Source organism: Impatiens glandulifera, chromosome 4 (genome assembly GCF_907164915.1).
Source record: "Impatiens glandulifera chromosome 4, dImpGla2.1, whole genome shotgun sequence".
Lineage (NCBI taxonomy): Eukaryota > Viridiplantae > Streptophyta > Magnoliopsida > Ericales > Balsaminaceae > Impatiens > Impatiens glandulifera.
Genome location: NC_061865.1, coordinates 53,660,274 through 53,681,887, shown reverse-complemented (window position 1 = coordinate 53,681,887; position 21,614 = coordinate 53,660,274). Strand labels below are relative to the sequence as shown.

The 21,614-nt window shown below is 29.4% G+C and overlaps 3 protein-coding genes across 3 annotated transcripts; 1 reads left to right on the top strand and 2 right to left on the bottom strand.

Moving 5' to 3' along the window:
- Positions 1–5,628: 5,628 nt before the first annotated feature.
- LOC124933633 (protein NSP-INTERACTING KINASE 1-like) lies at positions 5,629–8,724 on the top strand. The gene is made up of 11 exons (XM_047474065.1): positions 5,629–5,935; positions 6,022–6,154; positions 6,220–6,291; positions 6,374–6,517; positions 6,640–6,711; positions 6,810–6,869; positions 6,944–7,041; positions 7,130–7,279; positions 7,363–7,704; positions 7,783–8,162; positions 8,245–8,724. The coding sequence occupies exons 1-11, from the start codon at positions 5,830–5,832 to the stop codon at positions 8,572–8,574; spliced, it is 1,887 nt and encodes a 628-aa protein (XP_047330021.1). The 5' UTR covers positions 5,629–5,829; the 3' UTR covers positions 8,575–8,724.
- A 571-nt stretch (positions 8,725–9,295) lies between these two features.
- On the bottom strand, positions 9,296–12,429 carry LOC124933632 (inorganic pyrophosphatase TTM2-like). The gene is made up of 11 exons (XM_047474064.1): positions 12,093–12,429; positions 11,896–12,010; positions 11,618–11,813; positions 11,433–11,546; positions 11,173–11,346; positions 10,724–10,918; positions 10,529–10,651; positions 10,329–10,450; positions 10,109–10,223; positions 9,710–9,973; positions 9,296–9,621 (listed from the first exon to the last, which is right to left on the bottom strand). Exons 1-11 carry the CDS (start codon positions 12,427–12,429, stop codon positions 9,400–9,402), a joined length of 1,977 nt encoding a protein of 658 aa, XP_047330020.1. The 3' UTR covers positions 9,296–9,399.
- A 5,092-nt stretch (positions 12,430–17,521) lies between these two features.
- On the bottom strand, positions 17,522–19,997 carry LOC124936396 (ASC1-like protein). Its single transcript, XM_047476896.1, has 6 exons — positions 19,684–19,997; positions 18,774–19,009; positions 18,531–18,686; positions 18,100–18,285; positions 17,817–18,001; positions 17,522–17,741 (listed from the first exon to the last, which is right to left on the bottom strand). The coding sequence occupies exons 1-6, from the start codon at positions 19,822–19,824 to the stop codon at positions 17,704–17,706; spliced, it is 942 nt and encodes a 313-aa protein (XP_047332852.1). The 5' UTR covers positions 19,825–19,997; the 3' UTR covers positions 17,522–17,703.
- Positions 19,998–21,614: the final 1,617 nt, after the last annotated feature.

The window sequence follows — 21,614 nt, the reverse complement described above, 5'->3', positions numbered from 1 at the left end:
CTTAACAAACCAAAACCCACTTGAGGGTCTTAAAAGCAATTATTTCCTACTCATTTGGGTACCACCCACTACTTAGAGTATATATATCTTTATTAGATCATAGGTGATATTTGTCTTCAATCAAATTTTGCTTTTTTTTTTTTTTCTACTTTCACTATTCTTCTTTTATCATCTACACCCTTAGAATATATCTACTTTAATACATTTCTAAAATTGTTATATCAAATTTGAAACATGGAAAAATGAACAATATTCTATTTTTATTAATCTTTATCGAGTTTTAATTTTTGGTAAGATTGATACAACAATTTGTTATAACTATCAAATTCACTTCACCCATTTTCTAATAGAACAAAACCGCAACAACTAATAGTTCTCTCGGAGCCCTAATTTATTTGATATTTTATTATTACTGATATTAATTAGTAAGTGCAATTACCAAACACTTAAAGAATTATATTTTTTAAATGTCAAAATTTGTATTAATATATCATTGTTATTATTACGAATTTAAATAATGTCTATAGTAAGTCTTGTTATTAAATAACAGAACTCGCCGAAACAGTTGAAATGGTAAAGTCGATTCTCAAAAAAAGATGATCATGCTAGTTATTCTCGAAAATAAACTAGGATAAAAATCAATTTGGGATTAAGAGATTGAGATATGCTTGGCACCTTGTTTGAGTGGTTTGAAAATATTTAAAAGGAGTAAAGTTGGAAAAAGAAGTTAAAATGAGGAAAAATAAGGCATGAATTGACATAAAGAAATAAAGACAGAGAACCATATCTTTGTCAACCTCCATCCAAAGATCCTTTGGAACCTGTTTTTTTTGTGCTCACACCTTCCATTAGGTGCTGGATGAAGTCTTGTTGGGCCAATGTGTCCCATGGTGGCCCTTAAGGGCAAGGGGGAGCCATTGCCAACCAAATTGTATAATTTTAAAAAAAAAAATTAAAATTAAAGGAGAACTAGCACGACATCCTATAACTATGCAATCGCTTAAAATTAAAGCGCTTTCAGATGTAATCGAATTTGTGATATTTTGATTTCTTAAACCGACTCTTATCACTGAACTACTTTGAAGGGTAATTTCTAGATTTTCACATCAATATATATATTTTTGTATATAAAGAAAACAATATAAATTTCAATATCTACTTTTAGTTAGGGACATCATTAACCCTAAAAGCTTATTTGAGATGATTAAAATAGTTCCAATTGTAATGATGTGATAATGGACTTCTAATATCATTTGAACCTTCCTTTTAATGAACATATGCTCATTTGAAAATTATTTTTATTGTTTTGTATTTTCTAATTATTCAAATAAAATCATGAAGATTTCAAAACCAAATCAGTTTTATTTATAAATACATCTAAACCCAAACTCAAACAACCCCTTAGATTTACCCATGTTCTACCTCTACTATATAGATAGAAACATCTCTCAATTTAATTTGGTTGTAGTTGGAAATTATCACTAATGTTTAAGCCTTAATTTTGTGTTAATTATTTCTTCATGAATTATAAGCTTCTTTATGTTCAAATAGTGCTATCTAATCAAATTATTGTTACAAGGGAAGAAAAACATCCATAATAGAAATTCTAAACTATTTTAAGAGGAATACGATAACTCATCAACAAAAAAACATGTCAAGCATACAAAGTTAAGAAGATTAACAATAAAATTCCAACACTAGGATCGTGGCAATTTGATGTTTGTAAACACCGTCAAATCATGATACTCTCATAGTCATTTAAACCCTTGTATCAATGGTCCTAAAACAATTTGCATCACACGAGAAGATGTCTTGTGTCATACTCATTGCCATGTACGAGTTGATCAAGTACCCAACCCGACTAGGATTTGACCTGCCACCAACTTTTTCTTATCTAGCAGTTCCACAATGACGGATCTAGGATTATAATTGAGATGAGTTTGAATTCCTTTGTAATATATATAAAAAGGAAACAATATATTAGAATGTTCAAATAAATTGAGCTTTAAGCGATTATAGCAATTATAGAATCTACATTTACATCTTCAATTAAATCTCGTTCAATATAAAGTGTCAAGTAATTGACAAGAAAATCATCTTCTATTGGTTACAAAGTTACGTCTTCATATTCTTCATTATTGATAATGATCTTCAATAATATCCGTAGAAATAAATAATGTCAAAACAAGATAAATCAATTTAATAAACTTAATATAAATTGGTCAAACGATCTTTTTAAACTTTTTAAACTAACGATTTTGACTTTCAAATTTTATACTTACTCTCCCTCACGTATCTAGTTGATAAGTCATTATATTTAGATATATGAACATTTTATCTCATTTCCAATATTAACATCATATTCATATATATATATATATATTTTCTTTTTCTAAATTTCGTTTAATACAAATAGAGAAGGATGATGATATCCGTTGTTACGAGAATTCATACATATGTTTTCTTTTTCTAATTTTCGTTTAATACAAGTAGAGAGTGATGTTATTTGTTATTCGTTGATATGAGAAAAAATTAGAAAACTTTTAATAAATTAATTTTGAATTGTATAAACAATATACTAGATGAAAATTAATTTTGAATTGTATAAACAATATACTAGTTTGATAATCTCTTCATATAATATTGGTGTTCAATTTTTTTAAATACTTATAATGGTATTTGATCGAGCAAATAATTGAAAGTTCTCAAATTCTGTTTATATTGAATTTTAAGATAAACTCAAATACTCAAATTAAGTGCATTTTATCGAGTAATTAGAGTAAAATTAAAAAAAAAAATAAGGAAAAATTATAAACTTGATTTTGTATTTTTGTTTTTTCGTTTAGTTTATTAATTTATTTGTTTTCTTCAATTTTTTATATAATACTTTTGTCGTTATGTTCTAACGATATAACAAGACATAGTTAACAATTTTATTTCCTTTTCAACTATTATTTACAAACTCAATAGTCAATACAAACAAGCATTTTTCTAATTGTTTGACAAAAGAAATGTTAGAAATTATTTTGTCACATACATTGATAACATAGTTATGATGAATTATAATCATTGAACATTGCTAATTTGTTAATGCTTGATGATCAATGTGTTTTCTTTTTCAGATGATCATATATGTTGACCATTATTGGCCCACTTTGACCACCCACCCATGTTTGAATTATCTTATCAACCCTTACAAGGTCCCGTTTGCACGTGTTACATCCACGTGCAGATCATCCCTCAATATGAGAAATGAAAACCCATATAAAATTAAGTATCATCCATTAAATCTCTAAACAAATTAACAAGTTAATTAGAATTCTTCATCAATTCCAAATAAGATAATTAGAATTGTAGCTACTAATTTGATAAAAATTATTAATGGTAACATGTGATTTTTTTGAGATTTTATATCAAAATCTAAAAGTTTTTGGAGATATCCCCTCTTTTAACTTAGTGACAACAATATGTGGATATTCCTAGTCTTTTTGAGGTCCTGAGTTTGAGCCCGTCAGATGACAAGTTATATATCTGATTAAATGATTAAGTGTGTTTGCGGACTATGTGTTTAACCCGCAGAGATTAGTCGCATTTCAAAGAAGAATGTTTCCTTTAGAGACATCCCCTCTTTTAACCTAGCGATAACAATATGTGGATATCTCTAGTCTTTTTGAGGTCCTGAGTTTGAGTCCGTCAGATTACAAGTTATGTATCTGATTAAATGATTAAGTGTGCTTGTGGATTATGTGTTTAACCCGCATAGATTAGTCGCATTTCAAAAAAGAAGCGAAACTCATTATTTTAAAAAAATGTTAATTATATTTATTTTGTTTCTTTATATGTCCTTTTAAGAAATAATTGAGTAATTGAAGTGCATAACATCTTTAGTAGGAGATGCCATTTGAAACACCAATCTCGAGGTCACCACCATATTGAGATTCTCACCTCATCATCCCTCCACTCCCACTCACAATAATAATCTCTTTTTTTTATTCTCTTTTCATCATTCTCATTTTAACACCTTACTTTATGCCAAATTAATATCATAAAATATCTCATCAATAATTTACATTTATTAAAAATGAAATTGTGAACCTATAAATACTTTAATGGGTATGCTAGTAGGTTTTTGCATAAGTTATTTATAGTATATTTAATTTACTCACGAGCTTATGAGATTTCATGTCAGATACATTATATATTTAAAATGTTTCACATGGTAAATGTTATCCTACATTGCACACAAATTTAATATTATTTAATTACTAAAATAAAATTTGACTACGTTCACAATAAAAAAAATATAATAATAATATTATTAAGGAGATTAAAACATAGATTACATCGCAACATACTAAGTTTTGACACGAATTTCTATAACACTTATATTAAGTTTTGACACGAATATATATAACACTCGGTCCTTCAAAACCCTAATAATACAAAATTGAGACGGAAAACGATTCTCTCAAGATAAAGACTTCAGTTTTTTAAAGTGTCCGACTACACATTTAAATAAACTTCAACTCGTCAATAATAATATATTCAGAAAGAATCTCCAAAATATATCACAATACATTTTTAATTATATTAATATAATTAAAGATTAATTTTTTTTGTGTGTTAATCTTATTTTTTTAAATCCAGATTATACAACAAAATTATATATTTTTCTTTTGTTTAATATTATTTTTTTTACACCATTAATTCAAGACAACTTAATAATAAATTTTTACAAACTAATAACTTTAAAATTAATTCTCAACTATAATCTAGTTAATTAGAGTGAAACAACCCAACCAAAATAAGTTAATAAAAATTAAGGATAACATATCCATCTTTAAAAACAAATTACTAATTTTTTATATTTTTTTTTATGTATAATATATAACTTAATTTATCCACTAAAATATCATTTCAATACAATTACAATAATTATTATATTATATATTAATACCTTTCAATTTATTTTGTTTTTTTTTAAATTCTTACATTATTTTCTTATTTATTTATTATTTTATTTTTTCTCTTCCATTTTTTTTATAATGTTTAATGCATTTTAAGTTATTTTTAATAAAAGTTGATATTTTTTTATAAATAAATAAAATAATATATATACCCTTCAATTTTTTGTTTTTTTTAAACCCACATTTTAAATCTAAAACCCTATCAATATTCAAATAATTAAAACCCTAGCTAATCCCAACAAGAGCACAAATGAAGGGAAGTGAGCAAACCAAAATGGAAAGTGAAAGGAGATTGTTGAATACTATACATTCTTTTGTTGTTTAGTAATACATCCACACACATGCATACATACAAATGAGTCACCTTTTTTCTAACCATAGCTAGCTAGTACAAACAGAGTTCAGTTCATTTCCGCACTTTAGTGTTGTTTACTGTACCACTTTACAGTACTATTTACAGAGTGCCCAACAGCTCTGATAGACTGCTTTCCCCTGTTTACTTTTTTATATTGAAGAACTAGATCAAAAGACATCCCTTTTCAAAACAATCTAAATGGAAGAGGGATTGATTTCCTTTTCCTTTTCTCAACTCAATCCTAAGATTCTTAATTACATTACTGGTTGCTTTTTTCCTGCATTGGGTTATGTTCTTTATCCTTGTTTTCTCATATATATTCCTTCCTTTGTTTTCAACAACCAAGTGGTAGCCATGTTGCTTCTCACTTTTCTACCTGACCCTCTGTTTTTTTCTCCTTGTTTCTCTCTTCCTCTCACTTGTTCATAGCTTCACACAAATATTGCTCAAAAACAAATTCATTTCTTCTTCTAAAGAGTGCCCGCCAAGTGTTTGGTATTTGTTTCCATGGAAATGGAGAAGAAACTGGGAAGGGTTATGTTGAGTGTGTACTTGTTCAGCTTCTGGGCTTGTTCATATGCTCTTCTCACACCCGGTGGTATTAACTATGAAGGTGAGTAGTAATAATAATAATACACACATAATTCTTCAAACATGTCTGAATTTTTGTTTTGATGTTTGTTCATTTTGAATTGTCAGTTAATGCTTTGATAGAAATCAAAAGTTCCTTGGTGGATCCTCATCATGTTTTAGACAACTGGGATGCTGACTCGGTTGATCCATGTAGTTGGACCATGGTTACCTGCTCAGCTGATAAGCTAGTAATTGGCTTGTGAGTATGTTAAGATTATGATGATGAAAAATAAATAAAAATTAATGCTTGGGGATGTTTTGCAGGGGGACTCCGAGCCAAAATCTGTCTGGTACACTCTCAAGCAGCATTGGAAACTTGACAAACCTTGTAACAGTGTAAGAACTAAGAACCAAGATTTAGAAAGTATTCTTTGGGAAGAACAAATATTTGAAATTTTTTATCCATTTTTCTTTTCAGGCTTCTACAAAATAATAATATATCAGGGGAAATTCCAATCCAACTTGGGATGCTTCCAAAGATTCATACACTTGATCTTTCTGATAACTCTTTCAGTGGCGAAATCCCTTCATCTCTTGCCCACATGAAGAACCTTCAATACCTGTAAGAGCTTTAACATAAAAACGCGCTTTTCGCTTGTTCAAGTTTTTATTATAAATCTTGAATACGCGATGGTTTTTAAATTTTTTGTTTGTTTCTTGATGGGGTTTTGAACTGTGACTTAGGAGGCTGAACAACAATAGTCTTTCTGGAGAAATTCCTGCTAGTTTGGCTAGCATGATCCAGCTTTCATTTCTGTTAGTTTTCCTTCTTTTACTTTAACCTCTACTATGGAATTTGGTTGGAATAATAAACTTAAAGAAAAAATATATGTCTTCTTTGTTCGACATTCCAGGGATTTGTCATACAATAACCTGAGTGGACCTGTGCCAAACATTCTGGCAAAAACATTCAAGTAAGTTGTCTGATTTATTTTTTTCCAATTGTGATGACTGGGTTATAAATATGTTCCTTGATCGATATAAACAGTCTTATTGGAAACCCAGCCATTTGCGCCACGGGTTCAGAGCCTGGCTGCAACGAAACAACAGCAATCCCTCTGCCATATACTGTCCCTAATCCACAGAGTAAGAACTGACTTCTTTTAATATTTTCTTTCTGGTTATGGTTGTTTTTTAGCAGAACTCTTTCTGATTTATTCATTCATCTCTTTAGATTCTCATTTTCCCGGTATACCCAAAGATCACAAACTCGCGTTGGTATTTGGATCGAGTATTGGGTGCGTTTGTATTCTGATGATTGTGTTCGGTTTGTTTCTCTGGTGGAGACAAAGGCGAAATCAACAGATATTCTTCGATATAGGTGGTAAGAAAGAAGACTAACAAATCATTGAATAATTTCATTTCCTGTTTAAGAATATATAAAAACAAAATCAAATTTTGTTTCAGAACAAAATCATGAAGAAGTTTGCCTTGGGAACTTGAAGAGATTCCAGTTCAGAGAGCTTCAGATTGCTACAAACCACTTCAGCAACAAAAATATAGTAGGAAAAGGAGGCTTTGGGAATGTGTACAAAGGCCATCTCCAAGATGGAACTCTTGTTGCTGTTAAAAGGCTTAAAGATGGAAACGCAGCAGGTGGGGAGATCCAATTCCAGACCGAAGTAGAGATGATCAGTTTAGCCGTGCACAGAAATCTTCTCAAACTTTACGGTTTTTGCATGACAACGACTGAGAGGCTTCTTGTCTATCCTTTCATGTCAAACGGGAGTGTTGCTTCTCGACTCAAAGGTTTTTCAAAATTCTTTTTATTGTAAAAAAAGAAAAAAAATGGTTCTTTCTTAGACATGTCTTTTTTATTTCTTGCAGGAAAACCGTCATTGGATTGGGGAACACGAAAGAGGATCGCTATAGGAGCTGCAAGGGGATTATTGTACCTACATGAGCAATGTGATCCAAAGATCATTCATAGGGATGTGAAGGCAGCAAACATATTGCTCGATGATTACTGTGAGGCTGTTGTAGGAGATTTTGGGTTGGCTAAGCTTTTGGATCATCGTGATTCCCATGTCACGACAGCGGTTAGAGGAACAGTTGGCCATATAGCACCTGAGTATCTCTCGACAGGACAGTCTTCAGAGAAAACAGATGTTTTCGGGTTTGGAATTCTCCTTCTTGAGCTTATCACTGGCCAAAGAGCTTTAGACTTTGGAAAAGCTGCAAACCAGAAAGGAGTCATGCTTGACTGGGTTAGTTATTTGTGATTAGTAGTAAAAGGTTCTAAAATTTACATGTTACTAATGATTTTCCAATTCTTTAAAAACTTCTCAGGTTAAGAAAATTCACCTGGAAAAGAAACTAGATATGTTGGTTGATAAGGACTTGAAAACTAACTATGATAGAATCGAGCTTGAGGAAATGGTTCAAGTGGCTCTACTGTGTACTCAATATCTTCCCATCCACAGGCCTAAAATGTCAGAGGTGGTTAGGATGCTGGAAGGAGATGGGCTAGCCGAGAAGTGGGAAGCATCTCAAAGAAAAGTAGATGGTGGTAGTAGTAGATGCAGAGGGAATGAGTTTTCGTCTTCAGAAAGATACTCTGATCTTACGGATGATTCTTCTTTGCTCATTCAGGCAATGGAGCTTTCTGGACCGAGGTAACAACAACTTGAAGAAGACACAGACTTGTATAATAGCTTTCTAAGAGTGAAATTTGTACAGAAGAATAATTTGTGTGATTTTAGAATGATCTATCTACTAGTATAATAATAACTGGCATGAATACTTATGAAAAGCGATTAGTTGCATGAATCATGATGGATTTCATTTCACCTAAATACCCATTTTGTTCTTAACAATTTCCAAAAATTGTCATTGGTGTGCATTACTGTTGTACTTGTGTTGTTATTGAGGCTTTTTCTTCAAATAAACGATATCTATCGACAGTGAATTGATTGATTTATGTCCTTCGAATGGGTTGGTATTGCTTTCCCGAGTGTTTAGCATACACAATTCATTCTCTCCAACCCGACGAGAGTAAAATTTAATAATATTTTATTTCCACAGAATACGCTTAGTCTTCCAAAGAATCAATGACTACTCCTTGAAACTTCAATTTTGCTTTTATTTCTACATTCTTTCTTTTGTGTATAAATCTACCTTTTCATAATCATGTAATGTTCTTTGTACATAAAGTAAATCTTATGTATAAAGAAGGTAAGAATTAAGTTTAACAAATGAAATTAACTCAAAGGCACAAGAATCATGAATTCAATATATATAATGTAAGATCTTGCTAATTGGTTTCATGTCAATCTCTACTATCTTTGTAATGGAAAATTTGTGTGCCTTCTCTTTCTCTCTATGCTCTAGTTTGAAAAAACACAAAAATAGCCTATAAAGCTACAAAATCTTCCTGGAATCAGAAGGGTTGGCCTTGAATCAAATCAAATCATATAAGAAAAGAAAATCTAATAGTGATGGAGATCAGTTTCTTGGTTGGAACGCCTTGAATAAGACAATTCCCAGCCCACCAATCGCCAGTGTTAGAATCAAAGAAACGTGAACAGGTTCTATCATCCCTGCGATCGAAACTTTACTTTTGGATTTTCCTAAGTTCTTCTTTTCTTTCAAGTTCATCTGGATAAGATTGCCTAAATTCTCCAGCTGATGGACAGTTTGTCTTTGGCCTCGGCCAATAGTTGTTAACTAAATGAATGAAAATGAATGAATGAATTGACTTATTTGGCCAAATAAAAAATCAAAGAACCAGAAATTAAGCGAATCCATTACTGACCTCTTCCATCAAGGGGGAATCTTTTGTTAACTGAGAACATGATAAGGAATTAGGCATTATGGAACCTTTTCCTAATCCAGAGATGAAGTAAGATGTAGGAGCAGATCCATTACACACTTCTGATTGCAGACCACTTTGTGGGCTCACTGAGTAATAATCCCCTTTATTGCTCAACTTGCTACTCAGCTCTTCCATCTGTAAATTCAGCTCGTCTATTCGATTATGCAACGTCGAGATTTGCTCCGACAACTGTGTAACTGCTCCCTACAAAACCAAACCACAAAAAATTAAAAATAACAACCTGATACTTTATGACAAACCCCATTTGGTAACACTCGTATTTCAGAAACAGACTCTGACTAAATTCTGTTTCCAAATGTTTCAAAATGGGTCAATCACCTGGCTTGCAGAAGCATGTTCTGCCTCTTCTAACCTGCTACGCCCGTTCATGACATATCCAGTAACCTTTGAAAGACTCTTATCCCCTTGAGCCGAGAATGATCTAGACATGCCACTGTCAAAAACAGGAAATTCTGGATTCATATATTACAAAAGAAGATCTCCATTTTTTCTTAACAATGTTGAGGTATTGTGTATCATGATGAGGAAGTTAGCTAACCACTTAATATTCTTTTTTCTCGTAGCCACCATCTCCAAAGAAGCTCGGTAAAGAGCTTCTTTAGGGCTTGATACTTGGTCATCATCAATGCTTAACTTTGTTCGTAAATCGTCTGGTAGAGCCTGCAGAATGATGAATAAATATGAGCCAAAGTACTTTTCCTAAAGTATTCCTAAAAATGTTAGTCATTATTAACTTACCATAACCTCGTTCACTAGTTTTTCAAGCTGTATTTGTTGAATATAAGTTCTTGGAACAAATGAACCATCCATTCCCAACTGGTCAGCCACATGCTTAACAGTGAGCCGGTCTTTTCCTAGAACCTTATACCGATAAGGAAAATTAACAAAAGATTTCTAAAGAATAAAAAGTAAAGAATTTGACTTCTGCACTACCTGAACATATTGACGGCTTAATTGTTCTAACCAGTCAATCTTCACGCAGACTCTTTCATCAGTGAAAACATGGCTGTTTCTCTTCAAGATGGCAGCTATCTTGTAACCCAAGGCCATTAATCCACCAAGAAGCCGCACACTTACTTCAAAAGTTATTCTCGGTGATATGACAAATGGGGTGTCCGAAACCCACTCCTAAAATTCATAAATCAACCATTTTAACATGACCAATCTAAATTGCAGGATCAATTGATCTTTTTACAATCGGTTATATCATGTGCAATAGTTGTAACCATGTTCAAGACATAGTATTGACATTGTTTGTATTATTAGCACTAAATGAAATCCATAATTAAATCTAAATTTTCAGTTGAAGACCATCCTAGACATGAAAGATGGGTCATTGAGTATATGATGGAGAACCTAATACATATTCGATAGAAACAAACCTCAAACATGAGATTGTACTTCCCATCTTTGTTCCGCATCCTCAAATAGGACTGACATGCTTCTGGATCTTCACCAGGTGGGAGAAGATATATGTCATAAGTTTGTTCCATTGCATCTGTGTATTCACCAACCATGGCACTCTTGACTTGATCTATGGTCACTTTCTTAGTTGACTACAATAACAGTAGAAAAGAAGTTGAATCATCAAAAGAAAACAATATATTTTTTTGCTTAGAAAATAGTCAAAGATGTGTTGAACCTTTAAAATATAAGTAGGAGACTGGAAACCAGAAAAAGGGTTGAACTTGTTTATGATCTTAACATGTGCTGTTTGTAGGTCTGGCTCAATAAAAGCCTTGTACATTGGGTATACCTGTATAATACAAAAATATAGTTAAAATCAACTAGACAGTAGCAAAATCAGAAAATTAAAAAGAAATCAACCGTTTCAGATATCTGGTGGATAATTTCTTCCGGTTCTTGTCCTGCGCGTTGTATGTCACGTAACACTCGTTTAACGAGATCAAAGTGAACCCCACCAGTAACTGATACACGAAGATCCAGTAAAGGTTGTAGTTTCTCACTGAGGGCGTAAATACCTTCAATTACTACAATGCGAGAGCTAGGAATTTCAAGAGTCCTGAATTAAGATTAACATTTCAGGCATCAAAGATACATACTTATACTTATGAAGAACATAAGAGAAATGATCATATTAGAACCTGTATCCTATGCGTGAACTAGCCTTAAAATCATATACAGGAATCTCAACTTGTTTTCCAGCCTTCAGATCATAGATATTCTGGAGCAATGTATCATAATCTGTCAATCGCGGGTCTGTTTCAAGAAGAAAAGAAAGTTAAGAATGGAGGAAAATAAAGAGCCAATGATCGAAAAAAGATGAATTTCTATTTTCTACCATCGAAATTGCCATCAACAAGTCGGCTAGCATCATTGTAGTTATCCATTGATATAACAGCAGTACTAGGCATTAAGTTAAGTATCTTCTCAGCAAATAATGTCTTCCCTGCTCCAGATGGACCAGCTAATCCAATTAATATCAATCCATCATTCTTCTGTGCAAGCATTTGACATGCACGAATTACAAGGAAGAAACCCTTTTCAAATGACAATTTATCTTGAATTGGAACCATTTCATAACGCTCAGAATCCTTCCTTTTTATCAATCGAACTTGATCTTTCAATAAACCAAGCCTTTGCTTATTTGTTTCTGTCATTATTGTATCTAATGCCATTGCTAATCAATCTGGTAAAAATGTAATAAACAAATCAAAATCCAAGCAGCAGCAGCAGCAGCAGCCAATTAACTTCTCATACAAGATCATTCATTCAATAATGAAGATGAAATTCAACATTGTTTAACAAATACCGATCTATAAGATGCAACATTATTATTATTATTATTATTAATAACCCACATGAAACCGAAACAGAAATCGGAAGAAGAAAAGAAGAAAGATCATAAATTGTTCGAAATGCAATAGAAAGAATGGAAACCCAGATATGAAAAGCGATGAATGAATTGATAAAGAATAAAGAACATACTAACCGAGTCACTGGTGGTGAGTTAGCAAGAAGAAATCCTGTAAAAACCAGGTTATATGTATATATATATATATATGAATGAGATTCTTGGAAAGCGAAAAATGTTGCTTTGAAAGTGGGAATTGAGGTTTTCGTCACTAATTTTCGAGAACTATCAAAAGCAAGAGGGGAAGAAGAAGAAGAAGGAAGGAAATGCGATTAAATACATTTATATACATTTTGTTTTCTCGCCAATAAAATAAAATAAATTTATTTTATTTTATTTTATTTTATTTTATTTTATGATTATTCTCATAGAGATCCAACATGTTTACCTCTTTGCACACTTACCCAAATTAACAATTCATTTTCTTTTCTCAATCAATAAATTTGTAATTTTTTTAATTAACATTATTCTTAGTTTATGTATCTAACTATTGAAATTGGGGTCGGAACTCTTATAACTCTAGAGGTAGAAAAAAAATTTATTTTGGATTTGATCTGTGGATGACAATGAGACGGAATGCGGATCGATGCGGAAAATGCGTTTATCATTCTTATCTCATTCTATTTTGGAGATTTTTTTACTACAAATACTTTAATATTATATATATTGAAAATTTATATTCAAATTAAAAATAAATAAATATATTGGTAATGTTATATATTCAATTATGTTTATTAAGGTTCGAGTGTGATTGAGACGAAGAATACAAATATCATCCTCATCCTCTCCTTCAGATAAGAAACCGCATGACGGATTATATTTATCATTCCTTATTTGATCACTCGTTCAATTGTTTTGATTTTTGGATAAATTTAAATTATGTCATATTATAACTTTATTAAAATTTTGCATTTTAATATAGGAAGTTGACATCACACCTCTTAATACATAATCATTTTTTTTTAATACAGAGGGTTGACATTACACTCCATAAATAATAAATAAAACAAATTCAATGAAAAATTCAACAACATCATAAATAATTTTAATTATTAAATAAATACATAAAAATCAATTTAATTTATTTGTAAAATTAATTTGTATATCATAAGATTAACTAATATATTTTGAGTCCGGTTCGGTTATATATATTAAAAAATTAAGAAAAAAACGAGGTTTGAAAATAATTTGAAATAATCCTCATTCGGAGTCAATTGGGATTTCATACATTTTACAAATTTTACAATTTAAACTCTTTATTTTTAAATTTATACCAAACAAATTTATAACGGCTTCAAACGTCGTTAACTTATTATTTACGCGACATTTATAAATAAATAAATAAAATATCAATGTTACTAATTTAATTACTGAATTTCAGCGAAATTAGAGTTTTGACTACAAATTCTCTGAATTCAGTACTTAAAACTCTTAATTCGTAAAATTCTATAGTTAAATTAGTTAAATAAATATTGTATTTATTTATAAATGTTATGTAAATAATAAATTAATGTCGTTTGAAATCGTTAAGACAAAATCTTGTTTTTGTATAACTTTAACCATACCAAACCCAAATTGTAAGATTTAAAAGAAAGAAGTTTGAAAATTCAATTTATCCAAATAAAGCAAGTCTCAATTTTTGGCCTTCAATTATTTATCTTGTAACAATAATCTTTATATTTATCAAGGTTTTATTTTTAAGATAATACTAATTAATAATTTATAGAAATTTTATGAATTAAATAAAGTATATCTATATTTACTTTCAAATATATTTTAACTCTATAGGTGTAAACAACTTTAAGATTAAAAATCATTCTAAAGTGATTTTATTTGTATATGTTTTTTAATCTCAAAGTAACTTTTCTTTGATTTTTTATATAATTAAATTTAATATATTTAATTTTATTTATATATACAATTACATTTTTTTATAAATACATAAATTAGTTCACACAATATATATGCATATTATTTAATAAATTATAATTCTGTACTTACTAGTGATATAATGATATATATATATAATGATATATATATATATATATATATATATATATATATATATATATATATATATATATATATATATATATATATATATATATATATATATATATATATATATATATATATATATATATATACCGCATTCCGAATTGTACTCTGCCTTGTTTGAAAACTGATTTTTTTTTTTAATTTACTTAAAATTATTTTTTATTTAAATATTTTATAAAATTGATTTAGATAAAATAATGTTGAAATACATTATAATTATGTATATATTAACAAATTTAATAATATTTGTTCGTTCAACTTCACTCCAACTCCAACTCCAACTCCAACTCCAACTCCAACTTCAACTCCAACTCCAACTCCAACTCCAACTCCAACTCTAAGCGTTTCCAAATAGGACATTAAAAAATCTCCTTTTTAAATTCACCATTTTTTTGTTTTAATTAATTTTAAATATAAGTTGGACATAGAATGTTTTAGGTGAGATTTTAGATTTTTTTATCTTCTTCCCTTTGTGCTTCTTGTTTTTTTTAATCATGGTGTTTGATTGATTGATCATGTTTGGTGTTTCATTTTATTTGTTTCCAAACTCTTTTGTAGTGGTAGACTTGACAGACCGGGACGAATTTAGAGTTAGGGTGAGTTTGAAAAAAAATTAGAATATTTTAAAAAAAATATCAATATTTATTTTTTTTAGATAAAACAAATGGATAAATGTAAGTTTTATTATTTTTTAAATAATTAAATAAACAAACAGTAAATTATATTGAAATTTTTAATAAATTAAATGGTATTGTCACATTTTTATCGTAAAAATAATAATAATTTTTTTTCGGGATCGACTTCAGCCTACCCTAACCCCTAAATAGATCTATCCACAGTGAGTGAGATTCGGCATAACGACTATGCAATGATCGGGATCCTTATTTCACTATCTTTTCTCATTTTTTATTTTTTTTTTTTTTTTTAAATGAACTCTTTAAAAAATATTAATTTTTAAATAAAATATGTGACATGAAATTAAAATAAAGTGAAGTCAACAAAAACAAATAGACAGACATGTATGAGTATGACCCCATTAATTTGGACAAGATATGTAGAAAATTATTTTATACTTTTGTAACATGGATAACAACTATTTACAATGATTGAAGTGTGACTGTATTAGATTTCGACTTGATTTCTTTGGTTTAGGAAGCTTAAATTTAAGAAAAAATGTGTCTTTGACCGAAATAAGAAATGATTGAACTTGTTAGATAATAATAGTTAAAATATCAGGATCTTAGCACACTTAAGAGTGAAATTATACCCATTATAACATTTTACAAAATAGATTATATTAATTTTAATATTCTAAATACAAAATTATTATATACTATTATAAACTACAATTTAAAGAAAAAATTCCGCATGTTTTTTTTTAAACGCTTGGTTCCGCTTCTCTTATGGAGTGCGATTAATCCCCGCGGGTTAAGTTCATAACCCGCAAACACACTTAGCATTTAACTATGCACAGAACTTGTCGACTGACGAACACGAACTCCAAGGACTCGGAGAAACTGAAAATATACTGCTCTTGTTGCTGCTAGGCTAAACGAAAAGATTCCGCATTTATATATATGGTTCCTACTTTTATGATAATGGATATGACTTGCATTGACTTGAAAAGTTGAGATTATCAAATAGCCATATTTTGGTAAACGGTCAATGGACAGGGGCAAACATATCAACTTTTTCATACTTTTTGGATTTCAACAAATTAATAATTAATGCAAACACCACCCATTGTGGTCCATTCTGAGCCTTTATTTCCCAAAAAAGGAAATGTAAGAGAAACACTCATTGGGGTCCATGGACAATTTCAATTGGTCAAGGATGATTTCAAAAAACAAAAGATGCTAGATGACCTCACCTTAAAAGAAGAAAAGAAAAGAAAAGGCCCATCTAAAAATAAGTATAGTATGAACTAGGAAGATATATAAATAAGTAATACCTGTGAGTTTGAATCATCAAATTTGAATAATTTTAAAATATATATTAATGATTAATTAATTATATATATATATATATATATATATATAAACAAATTAAAAAGTGATACATTTATTAGTTAGCTCTAAATTTATAAATTTACGACATTAATTGTGAAACCGTGCACCTAGAGATAAATATAAATTAAATTTGTGAAATTTACGACATTAATTGTGAAACCGTTTCTTTACTAGCACGTCTCCGAATAAACCTAACTTGTCCATCATAATTGATGTCTCTTTTGAAACTTGACTATCCTATTTGAAGTTGTGATTTCGTTATTTTCTATTTTTTTCTCTTTTTTTAGTCTCCAAGTCACGTCTCTCTTGACCAAGTGGTTCAAACCTTTTCCTTTCGCTTTTGTGTCAATGGTTCAAAGCCGACAATCACCAAAGGTGATCTTGATAATAACTTTTTCATCCCTATAGATCCTAATAGAACATTGAGTCAAATAATAATAGTGGACAGAAATTGAGAATACAGAGTTATCCTAAGACTCTGAATGAAATCATGACATAATGTGCAATGTAGACTTCTATTCTTTCTAACTTTTTCTCAAGATTTAAAGTCCATTACTTTTAGCTTTTTTATCAAACAAGTTGAAGAAATGATTCTACATATCTCTTTATCTATTGCCATTAATATACACCTCTCTATAAGAATAAAGTAAAACATTTAGATGAAAAATAAAACATAACAAATACACAATTCATGCAATAGAGATTTAACAATTCCATAAAAAATCAGCACCCAATATTATCTCTAAACATGTCAATGACAATGAATGAGTCATGGGTAAATAATAATCCTCATTAAGAATGAGTCATGAATTCACAAAAGAGTTCACTTGAATCTTCCAAATGTGATCTCATCTAAAGAAATAATGAACCATTCCATTGAATAGTCTATAGCAGCCTTTGAAGAATGAAAACAAAATGATCTGTAAATGAATTTGACTAAATAAACAAAAGAAAAACTGCTGCCTCTATAATCAATCTTCATGTTCATTATCTGTTTCTTCTTCTGAATCTGCATAAGCGAAACAATTTCAGTTAACTGATTTATCGGGTACAAGTAAAAGCTGTTTAATTTCCTACGGCTAACCTGATCGAACATCTTCACCAAGCTTTCCTCTTGCTTGGACTTGATTAACCAGCATACGGTATATCAACACCCACCAATAAATGTGAAGAACAAGCAAACAATAAAGTAGAGAATTGAAAACATAATAGTATATTGGTCCAACCACTTTGTGCTTATCCTTATCAAGTGTTTGGATAGATTCATAACTGCCAACCACCAATAACAGAAAAAGAAGACAAAATGTTTAAAATAGAATGAATCTAAAGAAGAAACAAATCTTGACCAACTGACGAATTTCACTTACCTTGTGCTCCAAAGAATCCAAATCGGGTAGTAAATAAGGCGAAGCAACAGCCATGACAAAGCAAAAAGAACAAACGAGACACTGGCTAGAGTTTCTGCGCCAGTGTACTTGGACATCTTTCCGATCTCAAGAAATATATCGCTAGCATCATGAAGTGCTAAAACAATAGAACCAACACGAGAAAACCTGCACAAACATAGAAATAGCAAATGATGTTAGTTCCCTTTCCAAAAAATAAAGAGAAACAGGAGTTATGAAACACTTTTTGGATCCGAATCTGAATATACACGACAAACCATCAATAAATTAATAAATTTGTGTCTTACTACTAGTCTAGATCCACTCCAGATGAGATACTTGATAGAAAAAAGTGTTTGCCAATAAATTTATCCAGACCCATAAAGTGTTTTCTATATGGGGGAGTTAATTACCTTAGAATGTAAGATAGCACGATAAGAATGACAGTGGCCACGTGATGACTCATAGATACTCCAAAATCAGATCGTCTTGTTTCCCAAAATATCAAAGCGAATATCGAATATGTATAGAATCCAGCTGCATACATATACACCCCTTTCAACTTCAACCTGGATATCCATCATATAGACAATAACATGATCATTTGCCTTTCGAAAACAAAATTTAATAAATTTGAGAATGAATTCAAAACATACTTCATTTTCAGGTCTGGCCAGACTTGATCACCTGGACCAACCCAAAAGTTCCTAGTGCTAGTGAACCATGGCTCATTATAAGTTACAGCAAGGGCTAGAAGCTCAGCTGAAAAAAAGTAAATGCATTTCCATGCTGATTCTTTGAACTTCCTTATCTTCTTTCTTCTATCTTCATTCTCAGCTTCCAATCCCTTTTGCTGCTCTCCTTTACCAAATATTAATCGCCTACCCACTTTCTACGATAAACAAAAGCATGCAATTCCTTACTAACTGAGCCATTCTGATGAAAACTCGTATATTTCTTAACATAGTTCATGCAGAAAACTACGTTAAAATATGGTATTTCCACAAATGCGATTGAAAACAGAACTAATTCATACACAAATTCAAATCCAGATCCAAAAACAGAAAGTGTTTCCAAATGGGTGTGAAAGAAATGTGTGCACCCTTTAAAAATTCATGACATACAAAACAACTCATGATTCATCTGATTAATAAAACTCTTTGACAGCCACTAGCAATTAGCAGATTCAAAGGAGATTGTTTAAGCTTTGTCCTTGAAGGATGAAGCCTAAACAGATTTGCAGATTCTAATGCATCCAATTAAACAAACAAACAAACAGTATTTTGTGGGGCCAGAAATTAAGCTTAATAAACTAATCATCAAGCTAAAGAAGATTCCAAAAACAAAATCAGCAAATAAAACAAAAAAGATGATTTGGATTCCAACTCCTATTCTATAGAAGAAGACAAACATGTTATAATAATCAAATATCAGATATCAAAAACCCATTAAAATTCTGCATGAAAGCTCAATGAACTGATTCAATTACACGATAACCTAGCGGATTCATTCATTCATTCATTCATTCATCAATCATCTAACATAAATGAGATATAAAAAGGGTACCTCGAATACGAATCTGTCTAGAAAGAATCGAACTGCAGGGAAAAACAAAGCAAAAACAGGAAGAAAGACGAAATCTGCATAGTCTGGGTAGGATTCTTGCTCCCAGTTAATGGATGAAATCAATTCGAGAAGACCCATCATCAAAGATCTTGTCTTGTTTTATAGCTTCAACGATATGGATTAATTGCACATGGAAAAAGCTTCTCTCTACGAGTTGACTAATGGGTTTTGCGCGAGGCTTTGTGTGATTCTGGAATTCTTCTGCCGGCTGGAGAAAGAGAATCCAGGTTGAATCAGAACCCAGAGACTGACCGAATTTTATTTTCTTATTCATTGGCGGTTGCTCATGAAGTATATTATATATAATACTGCAATTATTTTTATTAACAAAAAAAGGGTAAATAGGTTTTGTTTATTGTTTTAAATAATTATTTATTTAAAATAAACTTTTGAGTTATTAATTATTTTTTAAGAATAAAAAATTATACTAAAGAATTTTTTTTAATATAATGACTACTTTTAATTATTAATTAATATTAGTAAATTAAAATTTTAATTTTAATAATAATAATAATAATAAATTAAGATAAAAATTAAATCAATATAATATTGAAAATTATAATACTTAAAGTGAATCTTTTTTAAGAATATGAAAATGAATAAACGTAAATAAAAAAGTTAACCAAATGAGTTGTCGTATGCAGAATTAGGGTGTACAACGCAACTCAAATCGATATAGACTTGCTCGTTTTATTGAATTGATTTCACTTTTGGAAAAAAATAAAGAAAAATTAAAACTTAAAAGAGTATATTTCTTAAATAGTTTTCGAAAATATTCGAAAACATCGTAATCTTCCGCATTTTTGTGGACAAATTTGCATAGATTTATTGACAATGTGCATGGGCGCTTATACAAGTATCCAAAGATCGATTTCATAATAGTTTTAAAGTATTTTTTTTTATTATTATCCTTTTTAGAATATTATGGTTTTGTTTCTTTGAATAAAAATAAAAGTGGGGTTTGAATTTTTTTAAGTATAAATTAATATTAATAATTAATATTAGTGTACTAGTAATTATTAGATAGGATAACTACTATTATATAAAGATATATATCTTTTTAATAAAAATGATTTTGTTAATCTATTAATAAATAAAAAGATATTATATAGAAATATTCTATAAATAAACCATATAACAATATATAATTAAAGTGGAATCTTATTCTTTTGTCTAGTTGGGCTTTTTTAATTTTAAAATTATGTATATTTTATATATCAATTCAACTATTAAGAATTGGTACTTATCAAATATATATTTGACATTTTACCTACTAGCTTAAGGTTTTATTTCAATTTAGGGATACTTGAGACAGATGTTTCAACTACTAGATAACTAAATACTTTAATAAAATTAATCAATTGTTAAAATATAATATTTCAACAATAATTGAACTAATTTTTAAATAATATAATTATTATATTTAAATAAATAGTTAATATATTAAAATTTATAAAATAAATAATTTAATATGTTATTTTCAAAGGTTTTAATAAATTATATATTTTATTTTAAATTTTAATTATTACAAAGTATATATATATATATATTAAATTAATTATTTAATATTACATATAACACTGTAATTTTATCATTCTAATTGACTATACTAATGTATAATAAGATTAATAGAAATAGTCCATTTATAAAAAAAGTTAAATAAAATATTTTACTTTATTATTTTTGTGTAACATTTTATAACTTGCAGTAATTAATTAAAAAAAATAACATAATAAAAATATTTTATTTTATAAATTTAAATAGATAAACGAATTATTTAAAAATAATAAATATTTTATTTAAAAGTTAATTAATTTATTGTTGAAATATTATATTTTAATAATTTATTGATTTTATTATTTGTGCTTTGT